This window comes from Oncorhynchus masou, chromosome 5 (genome assembly GCF_036934945.1).
Source record: "Oncorhynchus masou masou isolate Uvic2021 chromosome 5, UVic_Omas_1.1, whole genome shotgun sequence".
NCBI classification, from domain to species: domain Eukaryota; kingdom Metazoa; phylum Chordata; class Actinopteri; order Salmoniformes; family Salmonidae; genus Oncorhynchus; species Oncorhynchus masou.
In genome coordinates, this window is record NC_088216.1 from 32229086 (window position 1) to 32252678 (window position 23593).

At 41.4% G+C, this 23593-nt stretch overlaps 1 protein-coding gene and 1 long non-coding RNA gene across 2 annotated transcripts; one reads left to right on the top strand and one right to left on the bottom strand.

The window, feature by feature from the left end:
• Positions 1–6857, top strand: LOC135539437 (uncharacterized). The gene is made up of 3 exons (XR_010455619.1): positions 1–161; positions 4330–4477; positions 6635–6857. It is a non-coding gene; the product is annotated as an uncharacterized LOC135539437 (long non-coding RNA).
• Positions 6858–7593: 736 nt separating this feature from the next.
• On the bottom strand, positions 7594–22974 carry pex6 (peroxisomal biogenesis factor 6). Its single transcript, XM_064965319.1, has 17 exons — positions 21735–22974; positions 21287–21456; positions 20898–20981; positions 20566–20668; positions 17385–17521; positions 16845–16956; positions 16377–16579; positions 14433–14619; positions 14077–14153; positions 13739–13871; positions 13031–13236; positions 12519–12580; positions 11341–11449; positions 10745–10861; positions 10458–10535; positions 10126–10265; positions 7594–9239 (listed from the first exon to the last, which is right to left on the bottom strand). The coding sequence occupies exons 1-17, from the start codon at positions 22947–22949 to the stop codon at positions 9103–9105; spliced, it is 3270 nt and encodes a 1089-aa protein (XP_064821391.1). The 5' UTR covers positions 22950–22974; the 3' UTR covers positions 7594–9102.
• Positions 22975–23593: the final 619 nt, after the last annotated feature.

Sequence of the window (23593 nt, forward strand, 5' to 3'; positions counted from 1 at the left end):
TGCCTCCCCCGTGGACTTCATGGCCTCCTATTATTTAGCCGATTTGTTTTTGCATCCTGGTTGAACCTTCTAGTGTGAAAGAAAAAAAAACGATCAGGATCATATATGTGCCTTTGCAGGGACGCGGGGGGCATAACCTAACAAATGTGTGGGGTCAATTGGTAAGGACTGCTTTCCGTTTGTTATTCCTCCAGAGGTAGGAACTTTAGGCGAGTACTGTAAGTCGTGTGCCGAAAGAAGAGTTGAAGTTGACTGTGTGGCTTTAAAGAGGGGTAGCTTGGGTGTGGATATGCTAATGGCAGCAATTGGAGTTCCTCACCTCCATTTATAATACTTGAACTCTTAACTATTGCTCAGGAGAAAGAACCTCTCAACTCCTGATGTATTTAAGGCAAGTGCTAATAACTTTGCTAAGTGCTAAAAATTGTGGTATCTTGGTAGTTTTCATGCCAAACACAGACTACTACGGTATGTTCTACTTTGAAAAGTTATTCTCAATGGATATTTTAGAGCTATAACTATATTTTAACTCTTATCAGTGTTTGGAATCTTTAGCTACCAATGGAGGAACATTTGTAATGCTACTGAAGAACATTTGCTAAGAGTGACAGTGTATGCCTGGTTGGTGATTAGGCAAATGCTTTAAGATTTGCAGACACTAAGAGTGAGCTCCTCTTGCTAGTTGCTACAGGACAGACAGGAGAGAATGTCTGTTATCTGTTAATGTTCTAAGTGAAGAAATTAATGGAAGAGGAAAATATTTTTAGCACTTGGTGAAATGTTTCGGATTTCCGACACGATGAGCAAGGACTATGACATTTATTGAACAACTACTTGAAAACGACCAGACACTTACTTTAACCTAGATGAAGAGGTCAGCAAGAGGTCAAGCACAATTCAGAGGGTTCACACCTAGGCTTCAATCAAACATGATATCTGAAGAGGCTCCTAAAGCTTTAGAACATTGATTAAGGTACAAAATTAAACAACTCATTTTGAACTGAAGACACCCCACTCCTAACCTTGTACCACTTGAGAGGACAGAGAATGGGGAAATCTATCCTGACCTCTTTCCATAAAGCTAATGAAAAGTGGCAATGGGAAGAGGGAGAATGGATGGATGCACTGAACAAACAATGTTGCCCTCGGTACATTTAACACCAAGCCCACAGAGGAACAACAATGGCTTCAGCAAGGCCATACCACATCTAAACATTGCTAGATTTCTCTCTGGCCAGTTTAACCGCGCACGACCAGCAAGAGTTGAACAATTGAAGGTTTTATATTTTCCATCGTGCTCAGCAGTCAGAACTCGGTGGGGCTGCGAGGGGTCAGACGTATGTAAGGGCTAAAAGGCACACCCGTGGTGCAGACTGCTCGCACGTCTGCCGCTGTGCAATAGCAAAGCATGTGAGCTCGGTGTAAGAAGGTAGCTATGGTGCTTCGGTGAGGACTGTTACTGGTTGAGGTACTGTTCTGGTTTCTTTTTCAGGTTTACTTTATGGAAGCCTGCCACAAGTGAGTGCAATTTAGATGCCATTTGATTAGGTGTGATTCAAAGCTATTTCTGTTAGTGTAATCAATTGTCCCGGCCTAGTTGTCGTTCGAGATATCCTCATGCAACAGAGTGTGCGACAAAGTGGATGAAGTTTATTCAGTAGTTTGACGCCATATAGGTTAGGGTGGAAATTGCAGCCATACATTTTTTTAAGATGCATGCAGAACGTGTATGTACGTACGGGTCTCTCAGTAGCGTGTGGCTGTGTGCCCTTGTCACCATCCATAGTAACAAATTGTTTCCTCCAAGTATTCAGGTGTTTAAACTGTGCATGCTTTAAGGATAAACAAGGTACGAATATTGCATTAGTCTAAAATTCATATAGAAAAAAGGCTGGTGATATAGATATCAGAGGAGATGAGATTGATGTGTGCGCATTGGCAGTCCATAACTTTACGGTAAACCCAAGAGTGTTGGTCACGTAAAAGATCAAAAGTTCAGGTTGTCAGCCACATTGTTTTTAGCATGTTCTTTACATATTCACATGCAAAAACAAGTTAATTGGGGGCATCTAAACAAGTACAACACAGAATTGGGCAAGGGACACCCAAACTTTGCAGCCTAGCAAATACCTTGTGGTAAAAAAACACACACACACACACACACACACACATGTATACATAGAAGTCGGAAGTTTACATACACCTTAGCCAAATACATTTAAACTCAGTTTCATAATTACTGACATTTCATCCTAGTAAAAATTTCCCCTCTTAGGTCAGTTAGGATCACCATTTAATTTTAAGAATGTGAAATTTCAGAATAATAGTAGAGAATGATTTATTTCAGCTTTTATTTCTTTCATCACATTCCCAGTGGGTCAGAAGTTTATATACACATTGAGTGTATTTGGTAGCATTGCCTATAACTTGCTTAACTTGGGTCAAACGTTTCAGGTAGCCTTCCACAAGCTTCCCACAATAAGTTGGGTGAATTTTGGCCCATTCCTCCTGACAGAGCTGCTGTAACTGAGTCAGGTTTGTAAGGCCTCCTTGCTTGCACACGCTTTTTCAGTTCTGCCCACAAATTTTCTACAGGATTGATGTCAGGGCTTTGTGATGGCCACGCCAACTGACTTTGTTGTCCTTAAGCCATTTTGCCACAACTTTGGAAGTATTCTTGGGGTCATTGTCCAATTGGAACACCCATTTGCAACCAAGCTTTAATTTCCTGACTGATGTCTTGAGATGTTGCTATCCACATAATATTCCTCCTCATGATGCCATCTATTTTGTGATGTGCACCAGTCCCTCTTGCAGCAAAGAAACCCCACAACATGATGCCTCCACCCCCGTGCTTCACGGTTGGCATGGTGTTCTTCGGCTTGCAAGCCTCCCCATTTTTCCTCCAAACATAACAATGGTCCTTATGGCCAAACAGTTCTATTTTTGTTTCATCTCGCCAGAGGACATTTCTCCAAAAAGTGCGATCTTTGTTCCCATGTACAATTGCAAACCTTGGTCTGGCTTTTTTATGGCGGTTTTGGAGCAGTGGCTTCTTCCTTGCTGAGTGGCCTTTCAGGTTATGTCGATATAGGACTCGTTTTACTGTGGATATATACTTTTGTACCTGCTTCCTCCTGCATCTTCACAAGGTCCTTTGCTATTGTTCTGGGATTGATTTGCACTTTTCGTACCGAAGTACGTTCATCTCTAGGAGACACAACAAGTCTCCTTCCTAAGCAGTAAGATGGCTGCGTGGACCCATGGTGTTAATACTTGCGTACTATTGTTTGTACAGATGAACGTGGTACCTTCAGGCATTTGGAAATTCCTCCCAAGGATGAACCAGACTTGTGGAGGTCTACAATTTTCTTGGGGGTTCTTGGCTAATTTCTTGATTTTCTCATGACATCAAGCAAAAAAAAGCACTGAGTTTGAAGGTAGACCTTGAAATACATCCAGAAGTACACCTCCAATTAACTCAAATGATGTCAATTAGCCTATCAGAAGCTTCTAAGGCCATGACATTTTCTGGAATTTTCCAAACGGTTTAAAGGCAGTCAATTTAGTGTATGTAAACTTCTGACCCACTGGAACTGTGATACAGTGAATTATAAGTGATAATCTGTCTGTAAACAATAGTTGGAAAAATTACTTGTGTCATGTACAAACTAGATGTCCTAACTGACTTCACAAAACTTTAGTTTGAGTTTTAATGACTACAACCTGAGTTTGTGTGTGTGTGTATATGTGTGTATATATGTTAAATCACACTAACATGTTTAGCTTGAGATCAGATCTTGATCAAAATTGCAAGTTAGCTGCATCGTCTCACCTGAAGGGCTTCAGGTAATTGACAAAGTGGTGTTACTTATCCTCAACATTAGTACGTTTTCAGCACAGCAATATGATTATGTGAAAGGAGATCCAATAATGGTCATTTCAAATCCATTAACTGGCAGCAGGGCCTTTACTCGGGATGAATGATTAAGTAAATATCATATTTGATTGCCAAATTGGGGCCAAGTTATTGACGTCTGTACTTATGAATGATTGCGTATTCCATCTGTGCAATTATCTAGGTCAATACTGCCTAAAAGAAAGAAAACAAGTATTTCACCTCCAAGCCTCATGCCTAAAAGTATTGACCATCTCGTTCCATGTATTGATTTTTCCTCACCTTCATATATAATTACTAAAACAATGGACAACCTCTTGTGCAGATAGTCAGTCAGTAACAGTCAAGTTAGCGGTCATATAAAATGTACACCGTGCTTATATAAATGGTGCTGTATAAACTAGTGGATTAAGCTGTTACCATTCCCCCAGGTTTCCCAAGGGGACGCTACTGAGAAGCTGGCTCACCAAGTCCCGGCCCAGACTGCTGTTGCTCATCGCGGGGTTGAAAAGGCCTCAGGTGACCCTCATGCGGAGGAAAAGGATGAAGCGCACAAAAGTAGCAAAGGCCACGTAAGCGGTAAATATGGCTAATGTTGCATGTAAGAATAAACTCCCTCCCCTCAAAACGGATGATTCTTAAATAGCTGTACCCGTCACAAGAGATACCCAACCCCAACAGTTGAGATTGAGGAACAGTTATTGGTCTAAGGAAATGAGTGCGTGTTGTCTTTCAACACTTAATAGAAACAGTACATTCTAATCATAAATGAATAATGCCTACTGTAAAGGGATAAACAGTAACACTTTATTGAAAGCCGACAGTGAAAATTATTTATATCTTATCAGCATGTAGGGAGCATTTGAGATGTCGTATTATAAGGCTTGCAATATGTCTAATCAAATCTTCAAGTGACAAAACGTAGTCAGGATCATTACTAGATTATATTAGACATAAAGAGGCCAAAACATGCTTCTGAGAAGTTTTGCATAATGTGTTATACCTGTTGATGTAAAGTGTAACTGGATAAAATATTAACTGTACACTAAAAGTTGATTGTTAATATTCAGCTTAATAATTAGAGTTCTGTGATACCTACCTGTCGGGTTTCAAAAGCCAGTCAAGAAAAGAGGAAGAACTCAAGAGCAATTGTGCACAGCACACTTTCCTGTCCTCAAAATCCAGTAGAATGACGACCCAGCAGAGGTTCCAATCTTACCCCAACGACAGACCACAGTTTACTGTAATTAACTAATATGCCAAACGGCCCTCCACATGACCATAGGCTATGTTCAGAATGGGGAACTACTTGCTAAATACATGAGCATGCAACATCGTACTAAACATACTACATCCGGTAGTGAATATGGGCAGGTATTCTGGGCGGGATTGCAAATGCTAATGTTAATCCAACACCTAGAGGTCCCAAACTCTTGACAAGAATATTGTCATTTTACTGTAGAGTTATCTCGAGTTAGTACCTTGCTAGTAGGCTAGCTTGGGCTACAGCTAGCTTCCCATTCTCATGACAGTTTGATTTCAAACATCAGAATACTGTCATTAAGGATAAGTGTTGGCTGCTAAATATGTCAATCAGATCTGAGACAAATAGGGGAATATCTTTGGTGTTAGCCACAACTCCTTCCTATAGTAATGCCTTCTGGGATATAAATAAACACTCCTGTGATAGTGTACAGTGATCTCATACAATAAATAGCCACTTTGATTTCGCCATAACATGAAAAAAATTGGTTTTACTCCATTCAGTTTTCCACTCGTTTGATGTGTCCCACCACTGGCAAGTTTTACAACATACAATGGGAATAGACCGATTCATGGCTAAATCTAAACATTGTTACAGTGTCATATCTACATTTGAGCCCCGGTTGCCATAAACATTTTTACTTAACTTTGTCAGCTCTTACTTCTATTGGAGAAACTCCATAGATCCCCATATTCATCTTGTACTCTTGATGTGTGCCCTCTGCTGCTAGTCTCTGGTACTGCACTCATCTGTGCGACCTCAGTGGTAGAAAATATATCTAATTTTGAGAGCTGCAATTCTTACATAAAAATCAGACATTCCTTGCTGTTATTCAATTTTGGGGCAAATGTTGTATGACATCCTGGTCTGTCAACCATACTTACACGTACATACTTCGTACACTGCAGCTAAACATACTATGTAATTCTGAATACAGCCATAGGATAGGATAACACTACATGCACTTGCATAGTGAAGATGGGGTGCAGTACATTTACATTTAAGTCATTTAGCAGACGCTCTTAGTTAAGTAAATCAATTTGAAGGCTTCAAAAAGGTCAGCACCCTCTCAACCTACATTGTCCGACTCTCTGGTTGGCAATAAGATCTAACATACAGGATCAATCAACATCTTAAGAACTAAATTCCCACCAGCAGCATAAACTCTGATGCTAGTGGCATGCTAATGATCTGGCCCGTTTCCTAGTGGGCATCTTGCCAGTGGAAGCAGTTAGCAGTTGCCATCATTTCCCAGTGGAAGCAGTTAGCATATTTCAACCTGGATCAATTGTATACTTTACAATTGCCTAAGTAACCAAAGTGTGTCCTTTGTTTTTCCCCATTATCTTGATATATTATCGTTGCCATATCTAAATGAATATTGAACTATTCAGGCCTGTTATAGCAATTAATCAGTTAATTTGTCAAAATACAAATGATGATCAAATTGACACATGTTCTTTGTCTTATAGAACCTGCAATCGAATGCCGCATTTCACTTGAGGTCTTGGCAAAGAGGATCTCCCCACCGGAGGTGGATATGAAAGACGAAGACATGGAAGAACTACGTTTCGAATCTTTGTCGAAGCAACGAACTAAAAGCCAAAGCAAACAGAGAGGTTTACCGTCTTTTGTGAAAACAAGGGATCTGCAACAGAGATCTAGACCCCCTGATTAAATCGAGATCTTCTCCTACACACCCATTTGTATATCTCTTCAAATCCAAATTTGTTATGGTTCATTATAGTACAATGAGTGTGACTTGTACATTATTTACATCCAGTGGCATACATTTAGTTTAACAGAACTGACTATCGCTGTGTTCTTAGGATAGATCTTTTCCAGTCAGAGAATGGATTTGTTCTTTCACATAAGCAAAATTGTGTTTGAGTGGGTGAATAAGAAAATAGTGCCTCTCCATGGCTAGCAGGTGCAAATATCTAAACCACAGTACCTACACACGATTAATGCAACTATGGGCCAATGAAAGAGTCGCCATTAACACTCTGACCCATCATTTTTCCTTATTTTACATAAACCATCCAAGTGACTTGAAAGGGGAAAAACAGAGCGAGAAGGGGTTAAACATTTGAGGTAAACATTCAAAAATCATCAAATTGTATTGGTCACATACTTTGCAGATGTGATTGCAGGTGTGGCGAAATGCTTGTATCCTTTACAAATAGGTAACAATCCTAGGCAACACTTTTACACTCAAATCATAAAGCCTATTTTTACAGTGCCATGGACAAGACAGAAAATCTGTTTGGCAATTAACATTGTTAATTTTTTGACTGCATTATCTAATATTGCCTATTGTATTTAGTTGAATGGCAAGCTTTCACAAATCAGGTATCATGAAATAACAAAGCCCTTCAAATATCATATGACACTGCAGTGCATTGGCAAGGTTTCAAGTAAAACAAGTTAATATTTTGGTAAAGTTTATTTTACCAACCCAAGTAATCCGATTTAAAAAAAAAAAGTGTATCATAAATTACAAACACTCAACCTCGCTAGCAAAAAAAGTTTGCACCATTTGAAAGTTATAGTTAACACAATTAACAATTTATAGATTTTTTTGTCTTACTTTTGTAATCCTATTGTCATTTTTGCTACCATGAGATGGGAAGCACAATGTCTCACCATACAAAAATATAAGTATCGTTTTTCACATTGATAGCAATCTTTGAATATGATAAATTATTCATTTTTCATGGTTACACTTTATACTAAGTTGTCCCATTTCACATGTAAATACATTCACTTCCGTTATACAATCTTCAAAAGGACAAAATTGGAATAGTCAAAATTAAAGGTAGATAATTACTAAACTCTAGTTCAAGCTCAACTTTAGTTTGAACCATACACATTGAAATTCCTCCAACAATAGGTCACTCAGAAGAACATGAGCTTTGTTACTCATATATACTCATGCTGTAACAAATTATTTCTTAAAACAATAAACTGCCAACTTAATATAAAGTGTGACCGGATACATTCTCATGGATTAGTTCTAAACTGTACTTAAGTGATTGATGTTTTTAAAATGTTTCATAATGGTGAATTTTGTATTACTGAATTTATTTTATGCAAATTATCTACAGGGTGGAAGGGGAAACTCGGCATCGACCAGTGTTAACCAAAACTTGGTCTCAGAGAACTTGAGTATGCTGGTTTTCCATCAACTCATTACATTCATTGTTTTTATTTGAACTGTTGATGGCTTGGCTGGGTCTTTTGTTGCTCAAACAAGTCTCTGAAAGGATGGCTTATAAAAGAAACCAGCATTCAAAATAGTTCAGGTTAGGGGAAGCATTGGAATAATAAACCACTCGGATTTGGAACATCCTGTTGAAATGCAAGACTCAAAGTTGAAAGTCAACTTTGCAATTAAATTAAATTGGAATTAAATTGGACAACATATGACTAGTAACTCCAGTGAGAATCGAGAAACTAAACAGAAAAGCAGCATTAGTGTCACTGAGAATATAGGAAAGTGATGGCCCTCCTAGGAGTAAAGTTGGGACATGGATATACTAGTTCATTTGAACAACGTTCATATGCATTTGTTGCTGCCATTAACACTGCCAAGTTCAGTTAAGATCAATTCAGAAACTAGTGGTTACAAATATACAGCACAAACCTTATGTTGACTGTTCAGATTGATTTTGCAAATTGCAAACTGTACAAATGTGGTCCACTTACAATATTTTGCATTAATTAGGTTGTGTACTAGTTTGGTCCCTTGGCCTAAATGACACTGCTCATTCACTCATTAGTGCAGAGAAAAGGAAGAGAATTTCACAACCACAGTTTTTTTGCAGAGCCAACACTTGAGGAATACACACTTGTGGTAGAGGATTTGGGATAACGTAGTGCATGCAGAAGAGAATAGCGTAGCTCCATAACTGGGCGGCACTAGGCTTGGGTGGCTTGGTTATTTTGCAGTGAGTTTCTGCTGAATGAGTTTATATTTGAGCAGCTCTTGTTCAGAGACGGACGGTTTGAGGCAATCCAATGCTTGGTTAAAGTCTTCGGCAGAGAGTATGAGAGGAGTATCCTCGGTGTCCAGACCTGAGAGTGAAAGAGGGCGAGAGAGAAAAGGAGTGGCAGTGGAAACGATAAAAAGGGGGTAGAGAATATAGCAGAGTAGAAGGTGGTTGTGGAGAGAAAGGAGAGTGTGAAAGAGATAAATAAGTCCTTATTGCACTTGCTACTAACGCTTGAGGTTGCCATAGGGCTCTAGGAGCTGAGACGGTCACCTCTTAAAATGCTATTAACAGTAGATATGACATTGGTATTTAGAAAGGATGATATGAAAGAATGGTATTTTATATATTTTCCAGTACATCATTTATAATGGTTTAAGTTTTTGTGGAATGAAAAATTCATAGAGAAACAATTGCCACAAATTTTGCACTGTAGTAAAAACTTCTGAACATGACTCTGAATGATCTCGTAATGTGTCTGTCCATGTGTTGCCAAAATAAGATGCATTCATATTATGATTTGTTTCTACAGTACATGATACGAGGAGGTTGTAGGGATAGGACAAACGCAAGAATTCAGCTGATAAACAAAAATGGGTTTACAGCAATGAGACTATGGATTTTATAGGCACATTATTTGGATGGATTGTCCACATGGATTTGATTTTAAAAACGCTAAAACTATTTTTTAATAAATGGACAAGATAAAGATACCATTGAAGATTCACCATTCTATTTACATTTAAATATTAAAAGTGGAACTGTTGTATTTTCAAATGATTTGACCGTTTGTTTAGCCCACTCATGTGAACATTTGAGGCAATCATACATCACAGTTTTCCATGCTTCTGTTTCAGGCTTTCAAATTCCTGTATTTAAGCAAAACATTTGTTTTTACACCTGAAGGAGGATTTTTAACCGAACTTTACGAGGAAAATGTACATGTCTCCATTTGTGAGGGACAAACATACCGTCGGTGACACGTGCAATCTTCCTCTTAATGGCAGACATCATGGCGTCGGAGCAGAGAGCATATATGTCCGCCCCTGTGAGCTGAGGAGGGCAGCGTTCCACTATATCCTGGAGACTGACGCTGGGGTCCACCTTGAACCTGAGAGGACAGAAACATACAGACACGCATAGCAATTCACATACAGCACAAATATCATGTTTGAAACACACTTCTGCACTTTAACCTTGATTCTACGAGGATAACTATTGAACAAAAAAACACCAGTACTTTTTACCAGCTTTTTTCTGTTTACGTTTGACAATAAATGATAATCAGGCAGGACACACATACTTTCTGACTATGGCCTTCAGAACTTGCAGCTGAGACTCTTTGTCTTCATTGATCCCAACATACACCAATTTGTCAAACCTGAAAAAGCAGCAGAGGAAACCATAAGGTCAAAAACAATGGAAAAGACAAAAAAAAGGCTTTTAGAACAATAAAGTACAGACCCGTCCAACATCTAAAAAGATTACTTTTTCCAGAAGGTACATGCCTGTAAGCGTATACTACATAAACATTTGCTTTGTGAGGAGACCCACACTGATTGACTAGACAAACCGTAATTTGAATCTCACCTGCCAGGTCTGAGCAATGATTGATCGAGCAGGTCTGGCCGGTTGGTGGCTCCAATCACAAACACGTCCCCAGAGGAGTGAAGTCCGTCAAGCTCAGCCAGGAGCTGAGAGACCACCCTACAGTTAACAGAGATCAGGTTCAAACAAGGAAGAGGATTAAGTTGTCCTTAGGCACTGAGCTATGATCAGCTTTCGGTTGTTTCCCCCCCAACAATTAAGGTCAGAATTTGGGGAGGGTAAACAGATCTTATATAAATAGAGGGAAGCAGGGTTTTACAAGAAAAGACAGTCACTGATCTTCTGAACACGCAAAACACCTTCATGATATTTTAACGCTCCACAAAATGACAGTGTTTCAGTAGTAAGATTATTCAATATCCACACACTTTCATTGGCCTCATTGAGAAAAAATGGATTGTAAAAAGGTCCAGTTTCACCTACGGAAAATGTAGGGCGACTCTGGAGCTCCATAATAACCTGTGTTTGTTGCATAATATTTTATGACGTGATCTAACCTCTGTGTCGAAACGATTTTTAAAAAAAAATCATAATGATCATTTTCAGTGGTGTATTGTCCAAAAATCAATCCCACCCACCTGTCCATGACTCCACCAGAGTCTCCACTGCGCCCTCTGTTGGGCGCTAGAGAGTCCAGCTCGTCAAAGAAGATGATACAAGGGGCCGCCGCTCGAGCTTTGGAGAAAACTGAACGAGAGAGAGGAAGAACCATTTTATTGGAAATCATATGTACAGGACAGTCACATTATAGGGCATTGGCTCTCACAAAATGTACACTACCATTCAAAAGTTTGGGGTCACTTAGAAATGTGCTTTTTTTTTCAAAAACAAGGACATTTGTTGTCCATTAAAATAACATCAAAATGATCAGAAATACAGTGTAGACATTGTTAATGTTGTAAATTACTATTGTAGCTGGAAACGGCTACAATTTGAATGGAATATATCTTGAATGGAATATAGAACAAGAATAGACTGACGAGTTTCAGAAGGAAGGTATTTGTTTCTGGACATTTTGAGCCTGCAATCGAACCCACAAATGCTGAAGCTCCAGATACTCAACTAGTCTAAAGGCCAGTTTTATTGCTTCTTTAATCAGGACAACAGTTTTCAGCTGTGCTAACATAATTGCAAAAGGGTTTTATAATGATCAATTAGCCTTTTAAAATGATGAACTTGGATTAGCTAACACATCGTGCCATTGGAACACAAGAGTGATGGTTGCTGATAAATGGGCCTTTTCTAAACAGTTTCCAGCTACAATAGTCATTTACAACATTAACAATGTCTACACTGTATTTCCAATAAAGTTTATGTTATTTTAATGGACAAAAAAAAAGTGATTTTCTTTCAAAAACAAGGACATTTCTAAGTGACCCCAAACTTTTGAACGGTAGTATAAATGCGTGTATTTAGACTTGACCTCTTGCCTTCATTAGGCTGTTTTCAGACAATGCAACAGGAGCATGAAGAAAAACAAGCATAAGGCAGTGCAAAAGTAGTAGTGAGCTTGGATCCTCTGCAAACAATTTGTTCGATCTCACAGGGATGTGTCGGTCAATAGACCTTCATCGGGGTTTTACAGAAAGGTGTAAACTGCACATAGTTGTTTGAATGTATTCAACTAGGGCCCGATTTAGGGTTGATAAGCACGTGCAACGCAGAAAGGTCACTTTGATGAAACCTTACTGGCAAGCCATGCGCTGGGCCCAGGGGAGTTGAATAAACAGCCATCTAACTCCACTACTACACTCACCCTCTCTCACGTTCTCCTCGCTTTGACCCACGTACATGTTGATGAGTTCCGGGCCTTTGACACTAAACGAAGAGGAAGACAAAGCCATCAGGATTCAAGCACAATCATTCAGGTGAATGTGTGGAACAAATATGGATGATTCGCTTATTCACCATGCTCATTACCCGGTGTCCGGGCTCAGGGGGGTGCAACATTACAGAACAGAATCTATCTATTACATTACAGAATCTATTATGTAGAACAGACACTTCTCCGTCACTTAGAATAGGGAATGTTGGCTCTATATAAGAAATGTATCTGCAACATTCCATGACATTTCTCCAGCTTTCTCATCCCTTTTTTCCCCTGACACCAGGGTCATGTACAGTTGGGAGAAAACGTTGCGTGAAAACAGGGAGGTGCTATCTGAACCTGTCCAATAAGAAACACTTTTTTCCTGTTGCAACTGTTTCACTACAGTGTGCCCTACTGAACTTGACCCAGTCATCCAGTCTCCTCTGGTTGTCTCCTACCTAAGGAAGGTCATGGAGCACTCTGTAGCCACAGCCTTGGCCAGCAGGGTCTTGCCCGTGCCGGGAGGCCCGTAGAGGAGCAGGCCGGCGCGGCGCAGGCCCAGGGAAAGCAGCTCGGGCCTCTCCAGGGGCAGCTGCACCGTGTCCAGGATCTCCCGCTTCACTTGCTGAAGGCCGCCAACGTCCTGCCAGCGCACACTGGGGATCTGACGACACACACGTTACACTTCTCCACCATACGCAGTTGATCACTGTCAGTAGTCTCCTCTGAGCCAGTGGAACATGGGCTACTGTCTAAATCTCTACCCATTTCATGAAGTGTGCACTCATACACTTCCACTCATGGATTTAAAAGGAATGGACTGGTATGAAGAATATGTGGGAAACTCCCTCGAGCCATGCTTGTAACAAATCAAATGATTTTTAAATTCATGAGGGGGAATGAACGGGTGAAGGGAAGGGTAGAGAATCGTAACAGACATATGGGTTTCATCTAAACTGCTAAAAATAAAAAATATAAAAAATTGTCTCCTTATCTCTTTTTTTATCTGCACTGACTGGAAAACAATATGGTGGAAGGTCATCATTAGACTGGCTTTCACCTGGTCAGTTCTTTCAGGCCAATGCAATGTAGGAGAGGAGGCAAGGAAGGGGACGATTATTTGGATAATGTGAGAAATAGCCGTGCACCCCATTTTCGGGTTGTACCTTCGGGGCTCCGATGGCCTGAGAGTGGGCATCTTGGAGGGTCTCCAAGGCATTGGTGAAGTCCTGGGCCAGGACGGTTACCCCACAGGCACAGAGGTCCTCTTCCTCCTGCACACTTGCCCCCTCTGGGAAACTGAACACAAATGCCTGCCTCAGTCATATCTGTAGTGGTATGATGTCCTTTTGAAATAATTATTTTTTTTAAAGTAGTAATATGCAGCCAACAGAGAATCACAAGGAATAGGACACAATATACAACATAACAAGAACAACACATTGTGCATAGTTGCTAGATATTCAGTGGGGAAGAGGAGAGCAATTGCGGGTGGACGACTCACCAGGATTGGAGTATCCTTGCGTGGGCAGATTTACCAGCCTGAGTCAGCAGTGCACTGAGGTCCCCCAATAGAAAGCCCTGCGAGTCGAGAGAGGGAGGTAGAAAGAGAAATATAAAAAGAGGATAGAGGTGGAGGTGTTAGAAGGATCATCAAAAGTCATGGTCCTTCCGAATGTGTCTTCCACAAAACCAAACTCACTTCCATAGATTCTCAATTGGTCTTTAAACCAATCTGGTGCCTTTTAAATCCTTGAAGGGGGATGTGAACAAGTAAACAGAAATATTGGGGAGAATCCGAATTGGGCTGGTGTCTATGAAGTATGAAAATAATGGATAAAACCATGCTATGAATCTCACCGCAGTGTGCTTGGCCAGCCTGGCCAGGTTGACGTCCCTTCCCAGGGGCATGCACTCGCTGAGGCTGGCCAGCATGGACCGGCGCTGCTCCTCACTGGGACTCTCTATCGACACCTGGTGGATAAAGGCTGCCATCACGTCAGACGACAGCTCCCGGGGTTTACTTACCGCCGCCACCACGACCACGCTAAGGGGGAGGGGGAAAGAGGGAGAGAGGGGGGGGGGAGGGGGAGGGGAGAGAGTGACGGAGGTTATAGACGTAGCCGTTCCTTCGTTGCCTTCATTCAATGATACTAAAAGTAATGTTTTGTTTCTTGTTGTTGCAACAAGGTCCGGTGGCTCAATTCAACTGAATTCACATTTCGTTATTTACGCAGTAGGTCCCATTTATCTGACAACAAAAAACAAATACTATTATCACCATGTAGATGCTTCCAGTTATCAGAATAAGTAGTGTGTCGAATAAAATTTTATGGGTCACATACACATGATTAGCTAATGTTATTGCTGGTGTAGCGAAATGCTTATGCGGATTTAATAACTACACTGTTTATATTCTGCCATATTACCAGTCACCTTGCCCTGGTTAAATGCGGTGGTTCGCATTTTCAGTCTCAAGCAAATGCTACCATTCTATCCACGGTTTCTGGTTAGAGTAGGTCTTAATAGTCACAGTGGGTACTACATCGCCTATACACTTCCTATTGAACTTCGTCACCATATTTGTTTATGCGTCTAGGTTATTTTCGCAAGCTACCTGGAACATATCCCAGTCCACGTGATCAAAACAATCCTGAAATGTGGATTCCGATTGGTCAGACCAGCATTGAATAGTACGAAGCACAGGCACTTCCTGTTTGAGTTCCTGCCTATAGGACGGGAGGAGCAAGATGGAGTCTTGCTCAGATTTGCCGAAAGGAGGGCGGGGGAGGGCCTTGTAAGCATTCCGGAAGTTTGAATAGCAATGGTCGAGAGTCTTAGTAGCGCGAGTAGAACAGTCAATATGTTGATAAAACTTCCGCAGCCTTGTCATCAGATTTGCTTTGTTAAAATCTCCAACTACAATGACTGCTGCCTCCGGATATGTGGTTTCCAGTTTGCATGAATTCCAGTGAAGGGCCGTCGAGGTTTTGGCTTGAGGTGGGATGTAAACGGCCGTGGCGACGACAGAGGAGAATTCTCTTAAGAGATAATATGGTCGGCATTTAATTGTGAGGTATTCTAGGTCGGGTGAACAAAATGACTTGAGTTCCTAGAATTACACCATGAATCATTAATCATGAAACACACCCCTCCGCCCTTCTGTTTCCTGGAGAGATATTTATTCCTGTCTGCACGATGTACTGAGAATTCTGCTGGCTTCACCGACTCCGACAGAGTATCCCAAGAGAGCCATGTTTCCGTGAAACAAAATGTGTTATAGGCCACGATGTCTCTCTGGAAGAAATCCTTGCTCTAAGCGCATCAACTTTGTTATCCAAAGACTGAACATTAGCGAGTAATATACTCGGAAGTGGTGGGTGGTGTGCGCGCCTCCTAAGTCGAACCAGCAGGCCGCCTCGAGTGACTCTCCTCAGCCGCCGAATAAGTTAAATTGCTCTGGGGAGAGTGAACAAAGGATCTGCTCCAGGGAAGTCGTAATTCTGGTCATAATGCTGGCAGTTCTAGAGTTACCGCCACTCTAATATCCAATAGTTCTTCCCGGCTGTATGTAATGACAAAAAACATTTCCTGATATAATAATGTAAAAAAACAAAATACTGCAAAGTTTTCTAAGAGCTAGTCGCGATGCTGCCATTTCCGTCAGCGCCATCTTTGTGTGTGTGTGCATGCGCTCGCACAGGCAGAAGCTTACAGTAGTAACAAAGGCACTGCATAAACATAGCTATGACCGGAATCAACTGAATTCTAGCCTTGGTTAAGATGTTAAGATGGATGAGCTACCTGGCAGGGGCGTGGGCAATGAACTGGCACAGGGCGGCTATGACCCTGGCATCCTCCTCGGCGCCATCCCTGGGCTGGCCCAGCAACTGCAGGTTCCTGAGCAGCAGGATGCACGGCCGGTGGGCCTCAGCTCGCTGGAAGACAGACTTCATCTTCGCCTCACAGGAAGCGGCCGTGTCGGCGCAGAGTGTCACGCAGTCCACCTGCACAGGGGCAGAGAGAGGAAACTTTTGAACATTTCCAAACATTTGACATAAGCAACTTAAGACTAAAGTTAAGTCCCTTAACTAAGTGTGAGGATAGCCTTAGATTTGATCTGCTTATGGACTGAGTTTTTCACATGAAATGAATCATATTACTACCTCAATTCTAATGGCTATAGAGCGAGTAACCTCAAAAACTAATACATGTACATTAGTATTTTAATTCAATCTTGTAATAAGCCAGTTGTGTGATTCTGAAGGGTACCTTCACTAAGTGCAGATGGAGTCTACGGCATGCAGCTCTGACAGAGGTGAATTTTCCACTGCCACTCGGTCCCAGGAGAAGGATGGTGCAGCCGCTCATCAGAGCAGCAGAGCTTCAAAAATAAGTTGATACAAAAAAAGTCAGCATAGTGATACAAAGGAGTGGGGATAACAGTTATTCTACATACAGTAAGTATCCTGTCATATTGTCTATGACTAAATCTTGTTCACTTACACTTTACATATTGTTTACCGTGTTGCCCTGTGTCTGCGGTATCAGCTGACATATACAAGCCAATAATGGTAACCGGGATGATTTGAATTGCATTTATGTCCGTGTCTGTTTTCGGGAAGATGCCCAGGACCGCATTTACTAGACACCAAATAGAAAACGGGGAAGGACTAACTGAACTTCCAATAAGATGTCCGATAAGAAACTCTTGTTTCTGTTGCAAAGCGTTTTAAATTGCAAAACCTTTTTGCACTAATGAATACAGCCCAGTTGTGTAAAATTAAGTCATCCTGCTGAGTTAACACTGACCTTTCATTCATGTGAGGCTGGATGATAGTGGAGAATTGGTCCACGGTGCTGGAGAGCCCAGGGGGAGACAGGCTAGTCCAGAGGGAAGGCTCCTCGCCAACAAGGGAACAGGGAGCCAGGCTATTGGTGGCGCCGCCCTAAAAGGACAAGTAATATGCATGGAAGGTGTGTGTCAGTTGCAAAAAGTAAACTGGAGAAACCTCATCATTTTGAAACAGGTGTTTAAAGCGGTAAAAGAGTGTAGGAGCGGTTGCTAAATAAATGTAAACAATTTTAGCTGACGAGCTAATCATCTTGGCAAACAGTGGGGTGAAATGACCTCATTAAATTAGCCAACGCAAATGTCTCTGCTAGCAAATGCGATGTAGTCTCCAAACTTGTAAGGGGTCTAGTCATGTTTACTTTGATGTTTGTGACATCTCTTCTTTTAAGCTCGTAGACAATCCTCAAAAAGGATTTTAGCTTTTGAGATACCCTTGCCCAAGGTTTAACAAACAGAACCATGCTTTTCCATATCTCCCATTATTGAAATGGATGGTTGTATTGCAGACACTGAAAACTGTCATTTTTTTCAGTCAAAGGTTCCTCTGTGGATTGGATTTGTTTAAGCCCCTACTGTCGCAATTACGTTGGGGGGGGGGGGGGCCTAGACTCCAAATCCAACATTGTGTCCAAAATCCAATATGGCTGCCACATTTCCATTAAATGGTGGTTTAATCACCTGTATAAATTCACATTTTAAGAGATACATTTTTGTGATTTGTGTACTATGCTGCACTGTACTCAATACTATTTGTGTGTACTTCACACCTATGTTATAAATCCAATATGCCCACCATATACACTCAAACATCCTTGTCTGGATATATAAAATGGCAGCAGACTGCATGGCATGGCAGCCCCAAGTATTCCAAGTCACAAGCCTCTTTAACGATCAATGAGACAACCGGGAGGCTCCAACAAAAAGAGAATCCATCCCTGGGTTCTGACACTCAGTCCCTAGCTCTACAACTCCCCCTCCCCCACTGTGGTATAACATGCCACTCCAGGATTGGGCTCTTAAGTCACCTCCTTATAAATTTAGAAGTGAGCTTTGAGTCATTGCTAGTCCAATTTGTCTGCCTGAATCAAACATGGCCTCCCGCTGGCTTACTGCATTTGTGATGCACAATGTTCCGGTGGCTTTTATCCTGTTCAGGTTGAGCTGGCACATTGCTTCTTCCAGACAAACATGCCCACCATACTGGCAGTCTGCCCTGGAGTTGCTGTATATATTGACTTAGTGACAGCTATGGTGTATGAAGAGAATGCAACCACACATGACAAGCGTGTAACGCTGGTGTTCACTACAATGAACCAACACAACCTGACACTCATTGACAAGAAATGCCATCAACTTCGTGGGCCTTCACATGTCATAGCAATTGAACCTCTCCAATGTCAATACCATCTTGAATCTCCCAGAACAGTCCTTGATAAGCCCACTCCAGCATCAGTCCTTCCCTCAGGCACTACTAGAGACACCATGGAAATGTACTGCCGCACATCAAGGCCATTCACAGCCAAAATACCATCTGGAAAATGCTGGTGTGCATTGCCCTCATATGTACCCATTTTGCTACCAATCTGTACTGGACTCACATGTGAAGAATTCGCTTTCATGCTCCTCTGCAACCCATGCTAACTGACTTCCAAAGGAATATAAAGAAATATGTAGGGCATGACCTGCAGAACTTTTTACCACATTCAATATATAAAAAATAGTATGTTTGTGACAGCCGTTTTACAGACTCTCCTTACAACCAACCAGTATCCCAAGCATCATTCAGGCTAGGACAACATTCCACTTAGTCAATGGGTTTCTTTGGTATGCAAGCTGCATCTGCTGACTGACAATACCGAACTGTAGAAATGGAAACTGATCACCCCACAACCCCAATACCCCACCAGTCATACAGGAAGGAGACTGCTCTTGTCGCTGCAGCTTGACAAGAATGACCAGTTAGCTGTGCAAGCTGATCAGGCCCCAGAACTACAACCACCACTGGCTACAGGTCAGGTCCCAGAACTACAACCACCACTGGCTACTTTGTCTTCTCACTCTGTAAGGATACACTCATGTCTTGGTCACCTCAAAGACTATGAATCAACCTTGCACACTTAGTTTAGATGGGGAAAAGGCTATACATACACTACTAGAGTAGCTGACTGTTGTATTACAGTTGTCGCGTGCTTGCAGTTACACTACAGTGTGCATATGTAGTGAAGGAGAAAGGGGTATACCTAGTCAATTGCACAACTGAATGCATTCAACTGAAATGTGTCTTCGGTATTTAACCCAACCCGTCTGAATCAGAGAGGTGCGAGGGGATGACTTAATCAATAGCCATGTCATCGGCGCCCGGGGAGCAGTTGTTGTTGGGGGTTAACTGCCTTGCTCAAGGGCCGAAATAAATAAATAAACATAAAATTACAATAGCCAGAACATCAAAAAACATGTAACTGTATGGATTTTTGTCAGGCAGGACCATACAGCACTGAATGAGAACAAATTTAAATTGGAAAGTTGTCTATTGAATAGCTACCAAAAAGTGAAGTTTACATTTATGACTATTCATAGTTGATATTTCCGACGATTGTATCTATGTGTTTACAGCTCTATATTTCAAAGATGCATTAAGACATCCTAATGCTGTTGGTTTGTGTATGTAGGGCAGACAGCTGACTACTTGTATGTACGATTTAAGCAATATCAGAGCTTGCAATATTGGGTTGCATGAGCTTACGTGACCCACGCCCCTCCAGCCGGGCATTATTCTGCACTTTTGAGTTAAGGGGTGTCACAATATCTATCAAATTTAAACACTTTTGCAGCAATGTATTTTCACAATAATGTATTTGTACATTTTTACATGCACATCCCATTTTATATATGGGAGAACTTAACTTAAAGATATGTGAAAACATGGTTGTGTTTTGTTAAACCTCGGGTAGGGGCATCTCAACATTTTAGGGGTCTTGCACTAGCCTTGTTCCAGGCGTAGGCCTATTGAAATACATACTTCACCACTCAAAAGAGCAAGACATAAGTAGTATTGAATGTTCACTTTATAAATGCAGTCTTAAATCTGTCTGAATCTGGCTATTGATGTGACACTTCATGTAAAAAGTTGAAACGTACCATGTATAGAGATGTGTGGACAGTGTCTGCAAGGTAAGGACCTTGGTCTTCCTCCTCTGTAGAGCCACAAACCTTTTTCACTTTGAAATACACAACCGGCCACCTAACGAAAGTTCAGAGTTCGAAGGAAGAAAAGTGTCATTGAATACCCAATCATGTGCTCATGTTGATTTGACTTTTAAAGCAGTAAGATATGGTGGCAAGCCATTTTATCTGACACACACTGTAGTATAGGAGAAACATTTGTTAAATCATTGTGGTCAACCTCCCTCGGTTGTTCCGAGGGTAAATGGATAAATAAGTGTAAGCATTAGTCTGTTTGACGTGTGGACCTTGTGATTCCCTCAGAGTTGCTCTCCAGGACTTCAGGATGCCCTTCAGATGGGATGCCCAAAACACCGCCCAGCTGCACAAGTCTGGGAGAGAAGGAACAAAGGTAAAAGAGAAAAGGTCAAATACAGCACGGTGCGTGCAAAACAAATCCTACAGGGAAGACGCAACAAACCAGCAACAGAATGAAGCACAAACCAACACCAGAGACGCATTCATTAGTGCACACAACAGAAAAATATTTTGCAACAAATGGAAAATGTGAGTTTCTTATAGGCCAAATTCAGGTAGTCCCTCCCCAATTTCAGCCCATTCACTTCCGTTTGGTTACTAATTAATACAAAACATTTTTAGAATTAGTACAGATAGAAGGGCAGACTATTTCACGAACCTTGGTATGGTAAAGTGCTCACAGAGGATACTGTCAAAGGGACCATGAGAACTGTATTCTGGGGAGATGACAGCATCAATGTGGAGTTCTTTGGCTAACAGCGGTGATGCTGATCGAGAGAGGCTCTCAGAAAGCTGAAGACCTGACTGAGAAACGACCCGGTTCCATCTCTGAGATAATTCAAAGAAATGCAACAAAGAATTCAGCATTATGATCAGTATTATATAAAGACAAATCTGTGTCCCAAATTGTCAGTTGCTTGTATGTTCCAGGATTTGAGAATTGGCTTATATGGGCATGCACATCCCTTTCATATTAAACTTTCCCTTTAACCTATTCAAATTTATTTGAATATAAACTAAGAAGAAAAAAAGTTGAGTTGCAATGACGCACAACACTTAACTTTCAACTAAAGATGTAAAAAAAATATGTACAAATATTTACTCACCTTTATTTTCACAGCTCTGCTACTGACTGGCACTGGCTCTCCGTTCGACAAGTTGAACCAATGAGTCGGCGATATGAAGCCAACGTTGTCTTGAAGGTCCAACTCTGCACACTTGCTGAAATCTGCCACAACAACCGAGCCGAGGTGGACCATTTCGGTGCCCTTAGATGGCTCTTTGCCAGGTGCGTTATCATCGGTTTGCCCAGGACTTGGAAGGTTCTCGCCTGTGTAGGACGTCTTTGTCATTTCTGATGAGCAGTTAAACCTAGACACCACTACCCACTCACGGTTGAATAACCCGAGTTTGAGCAGCAACTGTTTGCTTACGAAAACAGTACTGTCTAAATCGATTTTAGCATCGCGCTTCTCCACTAGTACAATTCTCCCTTGACCGTACAAGCGACGAATATCCACGATTCTGACATCCAGCCTACACTCCAGTGCTTGCAAAAAAGCGGATAAACTCGAGTCCAATACTTGCCTGTTGTCAAGTAAAGAGCTTCCCCCGCCAAGACTATTCGCGTAGTGTGCAAAATCAGAGACAAATAGCGAGGTCAAATTTCTAGTAGCCAAAGCATTCGAGGTCTCCAGTGCACCATGTTGCGCAATGTCTCTGCAGTCGGTGACCACCACTGTTGTGTTGATTGTTATCATCCCCTGCGTTATAGGTGTACACTCCAACACAACTAAGTCGAACAGAGAGTGTTGCACTTGAGATATATCATCTCCAAGTAAAGGGTGATAGGGAAGTGATAGCGAGTCCCCTTGTCGTGCCAATAGTGGTTGACCTTGGCACGAAGCCAGTACGAGAAGTCCATTGGAAAACTTATCCGAGTTTGCCCACTTGAAACTCTGTCTTGTTCGTGCCCCTATAACAACTTTTCTAAGGGAAAACGGTGACAGTGAGCGTACAACTCCCCTTATATCATCCTGGAGACCGTAGTGTTTGAGAAAGATCTTACTTGTGTACAGTTTTAAAGTTGTGTCGTTTCCATCCGATCCACAACCTGACGTCTCCTCTGTTGAGTGCGCGCAGAGCAAAACGGCAGTTTTCCCTAGTGTCTGAAGCTTCCGTGAGGTGAATAAAAGGGTCGAAGTAGGCTCATTGCAACTTGGAAACGCATATCTAAATTGTGACTTGATAACAAGCACGTGTAAAGGATTTAAGTGCGTTGGAAATGTATCTAAACATGACAGTTCTACCTGAGCTGCCATGTTGGGGAAAGCGCATGCGCATTGGGCAATATTTTGTCCGGAAGTGAAAGCAGTTTGGGTGAAACAACTCCTTCCGAGATGTTCCTTTAATGCTTGTATACAAAATTACTACAAAATTACGTGCGAGGGGATGCCTCCTTAATCAATATCCATGTCATCGGCGCCAACATTCACCTTCTGTTACCATTTCTGTCAAGCCGTCTACGCATACAGTTTGACGCATACGTTCGACAAATCCCACGAACGCACCACAACTGCCTCTGCAACGCAACGCAATGCTGCAAGGCAAACGCAGCGTTTCATTGGAAACGAATCTAATTCCGCTGTACCAAATTGCAATGACACTGTCGGTGTGTTCGAATACGTTCTGTGTGGTCCATACAGTACGATGGGATTGATTTATCGAATGTATGCATCAAACTGTAAGTGCATTGGTGTAAAGTAATTCATTAATAATACTTGAAAGTAGTTCTTAAGGAGTTTTTGGGTATATCTGTACTTTACTATTTATATTTTTGACAACTTTTACTTCACTACATACCTAAAGAAAATGATATATTTTTTACTCCATACATTTACCCTGACACCCAAAAGTACTTGTTACATTTTTAATGCTTAGCAGGACAGGACAATGGTCTAATTCA

Bases quoted from the DNA above. Each gene is read 5' to 3' on its own strand.
- pex6 (XM_064965319.1), bottom strand. From the start codon at position 22,949: ATGGCAGCTCAGGTAGAACTGTCATGTTTAGATACATTTCCAACGCAC. The intron at 16,957-17,384 runs GTCAGTGTTAAC...TTATTTTTGAAG, and splicing joins CAGCCTCACATGAATGAAAG to CTCTGCTGCTCTGATGAGCG. The intron at 10,266-10,457 runs GTATGTGTGTCC...CTGTCCTCTCAG, and splicing joins CTGAAGGCCATAGTCAGAAA to GTTCAAGGTGGACCCCAGCG.